We start from the raw sequence: 11,765 nt of genomic DNA, 5'->3' as shown, positions 1-11,765 counted from the left end.
CCACTTAGCTGGTGCCTCTGTGGTGGGGTGCCGCTCAGCTGGTGCCTCTGTGGTGGGGTGGCGCTTAGCTGGTGCCTCTGTGGTGGGGTGCCGCTTAGCTGGTGCCTCTGTGGTGGGGTGCCTCTGTGGTGGGGTGCCACTTAGCTGGTGCCTCTGTGGTGGGGTGCCTCTGTGGTGGGGTGCCTCTGTGGTGGGGTGCCACTTAGCTGGTGCCTCTGTGGTGGGGTGCCGCTTAGCTGGTGCCTCTGTGGTGGGGTGCCACTTAGCTGGTGCCTCTGTGGTGGGGTGCCGCTTAGCTGGTGCCTCTGTGGTGGGGTGCCTCTGTGGTGGGGTGCCGCTTAGCTGGTGCCTCTGTGGTGGGGTGCCTCTGTGGTGGGGTGCCACTTAGCTGGTGCCTCTGTGGTGGGGTGCCGCTTAGCTGGTGCCTCTGTGGTGGGGTGCCGCTTAGCTGGTGCCTCTGCGGTGGGGTGCCGCTTAGCTGGTGCCTCTGCGGTGGGGTGCCACTTAGCTGGTGCCTCTGTGGTGGGGTGCCTCTGTGGTGGGGTGCCACTTAGCTGGTGCCTCTGTGGTGGGGTGCCGCTTAGCTGGTGCCTCTGTGGTGGGGTGCCTCTGTGGTGGGGTGCCGCTTAGCTGGTGCCTCTGTGGTGGGGTGCCGCTTAGCTGGTGCCTCTGTGGTGGGGTGACACTTAGCTGGTGCCTCTGTGGTGGGGTGCCTCTGTGGTGGGGTGCCTCTGTGGTGGGGTGACACTTAGCTGGTGCCTCTGTGGTGGGGTGCCTCTGTGGTGGGGTGCCTCTGTGGTGGGGTGCCGCTTAGCTGGTGCCTCTGTGGTGGGGTGCCTCTGTGGTGGGGTGCCTCTGTGGTGGGGTGCCGCTTAGCTGGTGCCTCTGTGGTGGGGTGCCTCTGTGGTGGGGTGCCGCTTAGCTGGTGCCTCTGTGGTGGGGTGACACTTAGCTGGTGCCTCTGTGGTGGGGTGACACTTAGCTGGTGCCTCTGTGGTGGGGTGCAGTATGAAAGGTTATGGCGGCGTATACAGTTTCTGGGAAAATGGCGTCTGATAATAATAAGCCCCACCCACACTGTCACCTGACCTGAAGAGACAAAAGGACATTGCGCAGGATCGTGACCCGGAATAAGAAAACAAAAGTGACTGCAGAGCTCAATCTCGGTCTTCCTGGGACTCGGTCTTCCTGGGACTCGGTCTTCCTGGGACTGAGATTGAGCTCTGCAGTCACTTTTGTTGTTTCTTTATTCCAGGTCACAATCCTGAGCGATGTCCTTTTTGTCTCTTTTGGTCAGGTGACCATGTGGGCGGGGCTTATGCTTATCAGCCGCCGGTTCCCGGAAACTGTATCCGCCGCCATCACCTTTCATCCTGAACCTCGCCACACGGCAAATCGGCGACTTCAGTCACAACGGCCCCAGCTGAGCGGCACCAACAATTCGCCGTCTATGACGCTCCGTGATCTCCGCCATGACTCCAGATTACTATCAGCGCCACGCAACGAATGAGGAAAGTGAGAACTCCCACCTGTTAGCTGGGTGTCTCATCACACAGCGGAAGCAACACAATGTTCCATCACTTCTGCTTTCACTGCCAAACATGGCGTCACTTCCACACCAGCCAATCATGGAGGGTTTGTGGTCCTGCAGGGGGGGGGGGGGCGGTACATAAGATCGGCACTTTCTTCACATTTTATATATATTCGATTTATTTCCATCACATTTATATTTCTGTTATTTATGAATATCGGCAGATTTTGGGTCATTTGTGAATATTTATTCGTTTTTTATCATTTGGTCACATTGTGTGATTGTCATTATTGATCGCATTTAATGCCTTGGGGGGGGTTATTATTGGTGAGGTGATGTTTGAGCAGCGCAGCCTCGGTGGTTCTCTGTTTTCACTCGGCTTGGATCACGGCTTGGATCACGACTTGGGTCACGGCTTGGATCACGGCTTGGGTCACGGCTTGGATCACGGCTTGGGTCACGGCTTGGATCATGGCTTGGGTCATGGCTTGGATCACGGCTTGGATCACGGCTTGGATCATGGCTTGGATCATGGCTTGGGTCATGGCTTGGGTCACGACTTGGGTCACGGCTTGGATCACGGCTTGGGTCATGGCTTTGATCACGGCTTGGATCATGGCTTGGGTCATGGCTTGGATCACGGCTTGGATCACGGCTTGGATCATGGCTTGGATCATGGCTTGGGTCATGGCTTGGATCACGGCTTGGATCACGGCTTGGATCACGGCTTGGGTCATGGCTTGGATCATGGCTTGGATCATGGCTTGGATCATGGCTTGGGTCATGGCTTGGATCACGGCTTGGATCACGGCTTGGATCATGGCTTGGATCATGGCTTGGGTCATGGCTTGGATCATGGCTTGGATCATGGCTTGGATCACGGCTTGGATCATGGGTTGGGTCACGGCTTGGATCACGGGTTGGGTCACGGAGTGGATCACGGGTTGGGTCATGGGTTGGATCACGAAGTGGATCACGGGTTGGGTCATGGCTTGGATCACGGAGTGGATCACGGGTTGGGTCACAGGTTGGGTCATGGCTTGGATCATGGTTGGGCGCTTGCTGCAACTCTGGCACTCTGGGGGGTATTGGCAGTGCAGGAGGGTATATATCTATTATATATGGTGGGCTCCATGGACTTTGTGCTGTGCTAGGCCCACGTGCTCTGAGGTTCCCATGCGGTGCTGTGCTAGGCCCACGTGCTCTGCGGTTCCCATGCGGTGCTCTGCGGTTCCCATGCGGTGCTCTGCGGTTCCCATGCGGTGCTGTGTGGTTCCCATGCGGTGCTGTGTGGTTCCCATGCGGTGCTGTGTGGTTCCCATGCGGTGCTGTGTGGTTCCCATGCGGTGCTGTGTGGTTCCCATGCGGTGCTGTGTGGTTCCCATGCGGTGCTGTGTGGTTCCCATGCGGTGCTGTGTGGTTCCCATGCGGTGCTGTGTGGTTCCCATGTGGTGTTGTGTGGTTCCCATGCGGTGCTGTGTGGTTCCCATGTGGTGTTCCTGGTTCCCATGCGGTGCTGTGTGGTTCCCATGTGGTGTTCCTGGTTCCCATGCGGTGCTCTGCGGTTCCCATGCGGCGCTCTGCGGTTCCCATGCGGCGCTCTGCGGTTCCCATGCGGCGCTCTGCGGTTCCCATGCGGCGCTCTGCGGTTCCCATGCGGCGCTCCTGGTTCCCATGCGGTGCACTCCGGTTCCCATGCGGTGCTCTGCGGTTCCCATGCGGTGCTCTGCGGTTCCCATGCGGTGCTCTGTGGTTCCCATGCGGTGCTCTGTGGTTCCCATGCGGTGCTGTGTGGTTCCCATGCGGTGCTGTGTGGTTCCCATGCGGTGCTGTGTGGTTCCCACGTGGTGTTGTGTGGTTCCCATGCGGTGCTGTGTGGTTCCCATGTGGTGTTCCTGGTTCCCATGCGGTGCTGTGTGGTTCCCATGTGGTGTTCCTGGTTCCCATGCGGTGCTCTGCGGTTCCCATGCGGCGCTCTGCGGTTCCCATGCGGCGCTCTGCGGTTCCCATGCGGCGCTCTGCGGTTCCCATGCGGCGCTCTGCGGTTCCCATGTGGCGTTCCTGGTTCCCATGCGGTGCACTCCGGTTCCCATGCGGTGCTCTCCGGTTCCCATGCGGTGCTCTCCGGTTCCCATGCGGTGCACTCCGGTTCCCATGCGGTGCTCTCCGGTTCCCATGCGGTGCTCTCCGGTTCCCATGCGGTGCTCTCCGGTTCCCATGCGGTGCTCTGCGGTTCCCATGCGGTGTTCCTGGTTCCCATGCGGCGCTCTGCGGTTCCCATGCGGCGCTCTGTGGTTCCCATGCGGCGCTCTGTGGTTCCCATGCGGTGTTCCTGGTTCCCATGCGGTGTTCCTGGTTCCCATGCGGTGTTCCTGGTTCCCATGCGGTGTTCCTGGTTCCCATGCGGTGTTCCTGGTTCCCATGCGGTGCTCTGCGGTTCCCATGCGGCGCTCTGGGGTTCCCATGCGGTGTTCCTGGTTCCCATGCAGCGCTCTGGGGTTCCCATGTGGCGCTCTGGGGTTCCCATGCGGTGTTCCTGGTTCCCATGTGGCGCTCTGCGGTTCCCATGCGGCGCTCTGGGGTTCCCATGCGGCGTTCTGGGGTTCCCATGCGGCGCTCTGGGGTTCCCATGCGGTGTTCCTGGTTCCCATGCAGCGCTCTGCGGTTCCCATGCGGCGCTCTGGGGTTCCCATGCGGTGTTCCTGGTTCCCATGTGGCGCTCTGCGGTTCCCATGCGGCGCTCTGGGGTTCCCATGCGGTGTTCCTGGTTCCCATGCGGCGCTCTGCGGTTCCCATGCGGCGCTCTGGGGTTCCCATGCGGTGTTCCTGGTTCCCATGCGGCGCTCTGCGGTTCCCATGCGGCGCTCTGCGGTTCCCATGCGGCGCTCTGCGGTTCCCATGCCGTGTTCCTGGTTATCAGTGGCGTGAAGCTGATCTATAATCAATAAAATAATGTTTTGTTTTTATTTGCCCCGAAGGATCTCATTTTACACGGCTCTTCCTACAAGGATCCGGTGTCATGGAAGGTATAGCGTGTAGGTGGGAGGTTCCCGAGTGTGTCTCTTCCTATGGAATTCTGGGACTGACCAGCCCGGCTCTCCGGTTTGGGGGGCGGCAAAATGTGGTGTTCTTGGACTAAATTACTGGCCAAACATGAAAAGGAAGGTGAAGGCCCCAAGGAGGGCTCCTGGAATTCCATACGTGCCGAGTGCAGTGTTCTCTCTGCTGTCACATCTGTGATCTTCGTATGTTCTCTGTATGACGTCTCTGCTGTCACATCTGTGATCTTCGTATGTTCTCTGTATGACGTCTCTGCTGTCACATCTGTGATCTTCGTATGTTCTCTGTATGACGTCTCTGCTGTCAGATCTGTGATCTTCGTATGTTCTCCGTATGACGTCTCTGCTGTCAGATCTGTGATCTTCGTATGTTCTCTGTATGACGTCTCTGCAGTCAGATCTGTGATCTTCGTATGTCCTCCGTATGACGTCTCTGCTGTCAGATCTGTGATCTTCGTATGTTCTCTGTATGACGTCTCTGCAGTCAGATCTGTGATCTTCGTATGTTCTCCGTATGACGTCTCTGCAGTCAGATCTGTGATCCTCGTATGTTCTCTGTATGACGTCTCTGCTGTCAGATCTGTGATCTTCGTATGTTCTCTGTATGACGTCTCTGCAGTCAGATCTGTGATCCTCGTATGTTCTCCGTATGACGTCTCTGCTGTCAGATCTGTGATCTTCGTATGTTCTCTGTATGACGTCTCTGCAGTCAGATCTGTGATCTTCGTATGTTCTCTGTATGACGTCTCTGCTGTCAGATCTGTGATCTTCGTATGTTCTCCGTATAACGTCTCTGCTGTCAGATCTGTGATCTTCGTATGTTCTCCTTATAACGTCTCTGCTGTCACATCTGTGATCTTCGTATGTTCTCTGTATGACGTCTCTGCTGTCAGATCTGTGATCTTCGTATGTTCTCTGTATGACGTCTCTGCTGTCACATCTGTGATCTTCGTATGTTCTCTGTATGACGTCTCTGCAGTCAGATCTGTGATCTTCGTATGTTCTCTGTATGACGTCTCTGCAGTCAGATCTGTGATCTTCGTATGTTCTCCGTATGACGTCTCTGCTGTCACATCTGTGATCCTCGTATGTTCTCCGTATGACGTCTCTGCTGTCACATCTGTGATCCTCGTATGTTCTCTGTATGACGTCTCTGCTGTCAGATCTGTGATCCTCGTATGTTCTCTGTATGACGTCTCTGCTGTCACATCTGTGATCCTCGTATGTTCTCTGTATGACGTCTCTGCAGTCAGATCTTTGATCCTCGTATGTTCTCCGTATGACGTCTCTGCTGTCAGATCTGTGATCTTCGTATGTTCTCTGTATGACGTCTCTGCAGTCAGATCTGTGATCCTCGTATGTTCTCTGTATGACGTCTCTGCTGTCAGATCTGTGATCCTCGTATGTTCTCTGTATGACGTCTCTGCTGTCAGATCTGTGACCCTTGTATGTTCTCTGTATGACGTCTCTGCTGTCACATCTGTGATCCTCGTATGTTCTCCGTATGACGTCTCTGCTGTCACATCTGTGATCCTCGTATGTTCTCTGTATGACGTCTCTGCTGTCAGATCTGTGATCCTCGTATGTTCTCTGTATGACGTCTCTGCAGTCAGATCTGTGATCTTCGTATGTTCTCTGTATGACGTCTCTGCTGTCAGATCTGTGATCCTCGTATGTTCTCCGTATGACGTCTCTGCTGTCAGATTTGTGATCCTCGTATGTTCTTGTATGACGTCTCTGCTGTCAGATCTGTGATCTTCGTATGTTCTCCGTATAACGTCTCTGCTGTCAGATCTGTGATCCTCGTATGTTCTCTGTATGACGTCTCTGCTGTCAGATCTGTGATCTTCGTATGTTCTCTGTATGACGTCTCTGCAGTCAGATCTGTGATCCTTGTATGTTCTCCGTATGACGTCTCTGCTGTCAGATCTGTGATCCTCGTATGTTCTTGTATGACGTCTCTGCTGTCAGATCTGTGATCTTCGTATGTTCTCCGTATAACGTCTCTGCTGTCAGATCTGTGATCCTCGTATGTTCTCTGTATGACGTCTCTGCTGTCAGATCTGTGATCCTCGTATGTTCTCTGTATGACGTCTCTGCTGTCAGATCTGTGATCTTCGTATGTTCTCTGTATGACGTCTCTGCAGTCAGATCTGTGATCCTTGTATGTTCTCCGTATGACGTCTCTGCTGTCAGATCTGTGATCCTCGTATGTTCTCTGTATGACGTCTCTGCTGTCAGATCTGTGATCCTCGTATGTTCTCTGTATGACGTCTCTGCTGTCAGATCTGTGATCCTCGTATGTTCTCTGTATGACGTCTCTGCTGTCAGATCTGTGATCTTCGTATGTTCTCTGTATGACGTCTCTGCTGTCAGATCTGTGATCTTCGTATGTTCTCTGTATGACGTCTCTGCAGTCAGATCTGTGATCTTCGTATGTTCTCTGTATGACGTCTCTGCTGTCAGATCTGTGATCTTCGTATGTTCTCCGTATGACGTCTCTACTGTCAGATCTGTGATCCTCGTATGTTCTCCGTATGACGTCTCTGCTGTCAGATTTGTGATCCTCGTATGTTCTCCATATGATGTCTCTGCTGTCAGATTTGTGATCCTCGTATGTTCTTGTATGACGTCTCTGCTGTCAGATCTGTGATCTTCGTATGTTCTCCGTATAACGTCTCTGCTGTCAGATCTGTGATCCTCGTATGTTCTCTGTATGACGTCTCTGCTGTCAGATCTGTGATCTTCGTATGTTCTCTGTATGACGTCTCTGCAGTCAGATCTGTGATCCTTGTATGTTCTCCGTATGACGTCTCTGCTGTCAGATCTGTGATCCTCGTATGTTCTCTGTATGACGTCTCTGCTGTCAGATCTGTGATCTTCGTATGTTCTCTGTATGACGTCTCTGCTGTCAGATCTGTGATCTTCGTATGTTCTCTGTATGACGTCTCTGCTGTCAGATCTGTGATCTTCGTATGTTCTCTGTATGACGTCTCTGCTGTCAGATCTGTGATCCTCGTATGTTCTCTGTATGACGTCTCTGCTGTCAGATCTGTGATCTTCGTATGTTCTCTGTATGACGTCTCTGCTGTCAGATCTGTGATCCTCGTATGTTCTCTGTATGACGTCTCTGCTGTCAGATCTGTGATCTTCGTATGTTCTCTGTATGACGTCTCTGCTGTCAGATCTGTGATCTTCGTATGTTCTCTGTATGACGTCTCTGCAGTCAGATCTGTGATCCTCGTATGTTCTCCGTATGACGTCTCTGCTGTCAGATTTGTGATCCTCGTATGTTCTCTGTATGACGTCTCTGCTGTCAGATCTGTGATCTTCGTATGTTCTCCGTATGACGTCTCTGCTGTCAGATCTGTGATCCTCGTATGTTCTCTGTATGACGTCTCTGCTGTCAGATCTGTGATCCTCGTATGTTCTCTGTATGACGTCTCTGCTGTCAGATCTGTGATCTTCGTATGTTCTCTGTATGACGTCTCTGCTGTCAGATCTGTGATCTTCGTATGTTCTTGTATGACGTCTCTGCTGTCAGATCTGTGATCTTCGTATGTTCTCTGTATGACGTCTCTGCTGTCAGATCTGTGATCTTCATATGTTCTCTGTATGACGTCTCTGCTGTCAGATCTGTGATCCTCGTATGTTCTCCGTATGACGTCTCTGCTGTCAGATTTGTGATCCTCGTATGTTCTTGTATGACGTCTCTGCTGTCAGATCTGTGATCTTCGTATGTTCTTGTATGACGTCTCTGCTGTCAGATCTGTGATCTTCGTATGTTCTCCGTATAACGTCTCTGCTGTCAGATCTGTGATCCTCGTATGTTCTCTGTATGACGTCTCTGCTGTCAGATCTGTGATCTTCGTATGTTCTCTGTATGACGTCTCTGCAGTCAGATCTGTGATCCTCGTATGTTCTCCGTATGACGTCTCTGCTGTCAGATTTGTGATCCTCGTATGTTCTTGTATGACGTCTCTGCTGTCAGATCTGTGATCTTCGTATGTTCTTGTATGACGTCTCTGCTGTCAGATCTGTGATCTTCGTATGTTCTCCGTATAACGTCTCTGCTGTCAGATCTGTGATCCTCGTATGTTCTCTGTATGACGTCTCTGCTGTCAGATCTGTGATCTTCGTATGTTCTCTGTATGACGTCTCTGCAGTCAGATCTGTGATCCTTGTATGTTCTCCGTATGACGTCTCTGCTGTCAGATCTGTGATCCTCGTATGTTCTCTGTATGACGTCTCTGCTGTCAGATCTGTGATCCTCGTATGTTCTCTGTATGACGTCTCTGCTGTCAGATCTGTGATCTTCGTATGTTCTCCGTATAACGTCTCTGCTGTCAGATCTGTGATCCTCGTATGTTCTCTGTATGACGTCTCTGCTGTCAGATCTGTGATCTTCGTATGTTCTTGTATGACGTCTCTGCTGTCAGATCTGTGATCTTCGTATGTTCTCCGTATAACGTCTCTGCTGTCAGATCTGTGATCCTCGTATGTTCTCTGTATGACGTCTCTGCTGTCAGATCTGTGATCTTCGTATGTTCTCTGTATGACGTCTCTGCAGTCAGATCTGTGATCCTTGTATGTTCTCCGTATGACGTCTCTGCTGTCAGATCTGTGATCCTCGTATGTTCTCTGTATGACGTCTCTGCTGTCAGATCTGTGATCCTCGTATGTTCTCTGTATGACGTCTCTGCTGTCAGATCTGTGATCTTCGTATGTTCTCCGTATAACGTCTCTGCTGTCAGATCTGTGATCTTCGTATGTTCTCTGTATGACGTCTCTGCTGTCAGATCTGTGATCTTCATATGTTCTCTGTATGACGTCTCTGCAGTCAGATCTGTGATCTTCGTATGTTCTCTGTATGACGTCTCTGCTGTGTGAGAACTGACCCATGGAGGCTGCGCCCAGACCGTGAAGGAATGACCCCAATACTGTCTGTGATCTCTCTGCAGCTGATCTTCTCCCTATTGCTGATGTACCCTGCACTGTGTGTGGGGGCGGCCATCTTGGTAGAGGCAGGGCTTTCCTTCCCTATGTCAGAGCCTCCAGTAAGGAGCACAGAAGTGACATCACCAAATCTCACCCCACATCTCCTGGGACCAGCAGTCAGAGCTGGCAGTGCCTTGGATGATCTCACACTGCGGATACACAGAACAGGAGAGCCTAGGCACATACCAGGAAGTAATCTGAGGGCAGGACCAATATTCAGGGTCCAATATTCAGGGTTCAGTATTCGAGGTCCAGTATTCGGGGTCAAATATTCAGGGTCCAATATTCGGGGTCCAGTATTCGGGGTCCAATATTCAGGGTCCAATATTCAGGGTCCAATATTCGGGTCCAATATTCAGTGTCCAATATTCAGTGTCCAATATTCAGGGTCCAATATTCAGGGTTCAATATTCAGGGTTCAGTATTCAGGGTCCAGTATTCAGGGTTCAATATTCAGGGTCCAATATTCAGTGTCCAGTATTCAGGGTCCAATATTCAGGGTCCAATATTCAGGGTCCAATATTCAGGGTTCAATATTCAGGGTTCAGTATTCAGGGTCCAGTATTCAGGGTTCAATATTCAGGGTCCAGTATTCAGGGTCCAATATTCAGTGTCCAATATTCAGGGTTCAATATTCAGGGTCCAGTATTCGGGGTCCAATATTCGCGGTTCAATATTCAGGGTCCAAAATTCGCGGTTCAATATTCAGGGTCCAATATTCAGGGTCCAGTATTCGGGGTCCAATATTTAGGGTTCAGTATTCAGGGTCCAATATTCAGGGTTCAGTATTCAGGGTTCAGTATTCAGGGTCCAGTATTCACGGTCCGGTATTCAGGGTCCAATATTCAGGGTCCAATATTCAGGGTCCAGTATTCAGGGTTCAGTATTCAGGGTTCAGTATTCAGGGTCCAATATTCAGGGTCCAGTATTCAGGGTTCAGTATTCGAGGTCCAATATTCAGGGTTCAGTATTCGCGGTCCAATATTCAGGGTCCAGTATTCAGGGTCCAATATTCAGGGTCCAATGTTCAGGGTCCAATGTTCAGTGTCCAGTATTCGGGGTCCAGTATTCGAGGTCCAACATTCAGGGTCCAGTATTCTGGGTCCAGTGTTCGGGGTCCAGTATTCGGGGTCCAGTATTCGGGGTCCAGTATTCGGGGTTCAGTATTCGGAGTTCAGTATTCGGGGTCCATTATTCGGGGTCCAGTATTCTGGGTCCAATGTTCGAGGTCCAGTATTCGGGGTCCAATGTTCGGGGTCCAGTGTTCGGGGTCCAGTATTCAGGGTTCAGTATTCAGGGTCCAATATTCGGGGTTCAGTATTCTGGGTCCAGTATTCTGGGTCCAATGTTCGGGGTCCAATATTCTGGGTCCAGTATTCGGGGTTCTGCTTGGATCCAGTTCACATTCCTAGATGTACAGGAATCCCGATCACAGAGAGGAGAGGGTTTTATGGAGAGTACAGGAATCCCGATCACAGAGAGGAGACGAGGGTTTTATGGAGAGTACAGGAATCCCGATCACAGAGAGGAGAGGGTTTTATGGAGAGTACAGGAATCCCGATCACAGAGAGGAGACGAGGGTTTTATGGTGAGTACAGGAATCCCGATCACAGAGAGGAGACGAGGGTTTTATGGTGAGTACAGGAATCCCGATCACAGAGAGGAGACGACGGTTATATGGTGAGTACAGGAATCCCGATCACAGAGAGGAGACGAGGGTTTTATGGTGAGTACAGGAATCCCGATCACAGAGAGGAGCGGGTTTTATGGAGTGTACAGGAATCCCGATCACAGAGAGGAGAGGGTTTTATGGTGAGTACAGGAATCCTGATCACAGAGAGGAGACGAGGGTTTTAGGGTGAGTACAGGAATCCCGATCACAGAGAGGAGACGAGGGTTTTAGGGTGAGTACAGGAATCCCGATCACAGAGAGGAGAGGGTTTTATGGAGAGTACAGGAATCCCGATCACAGAGAGGAGACAAGGGTTTTATGGTGAGTACAGGAATCCCGATCACAGAGAGGAGACGAGGGTTTTAGGGTGAGTACAGGAATCCCGATCACAGAGAGGAGACGAGGGTTTTATGGTGAGTACAGGGATCCCGATCACAGAGAGGAGCGGGTTTTATGGAGAGTACAGGAATCCCGATCACAGAGAGGAGAGGGTTTTATGGTGAGT

The 11,765-nt window shown here is 51.8% G+C and overlaps 1 protein-coding gene across 1 annotated transcript in view; it reads left to right on the top strand.

The window, feature by feature from the left end:
* Nucleotides 1-11,765, top strand: part of LOC149427565 (intermembrane lipid transfer protein VPS13D-like) — a gene marked incomplete at its 5' end in the record, with an annotated part of 94,182 nt that overhangs the window by 29,612 nt on the left and 52,805 nt on the right. The window contains 1 exon segment of the mRNA XM_089667905.1: nucleotides 4,510-4,557. Coding sequence (XP_089524031.1) covers nucleotides 4,510-4,557 — 48 coding nt within the window.

This window comes from Staurois parvus, unplaced genomic scaffold, assembly GCF_062004578.1.
Source record: "Staurois parvus isolate SC_StPar_1 unplaced genomic scaffold, SC_StPar_1.0 ptg003658l, whole genome shotgun sequence".
In the NCBI taxonomy this organism is placed as follows: domain Eukaryota; kingdom Metazoa; phylum Chordata; class Amphibia; order Anura; family Ranidae; genus Staurois; species Staurois parvus.
This window is presented reverse-complemented; position numbering and strand designations above follow the sequence as displayed.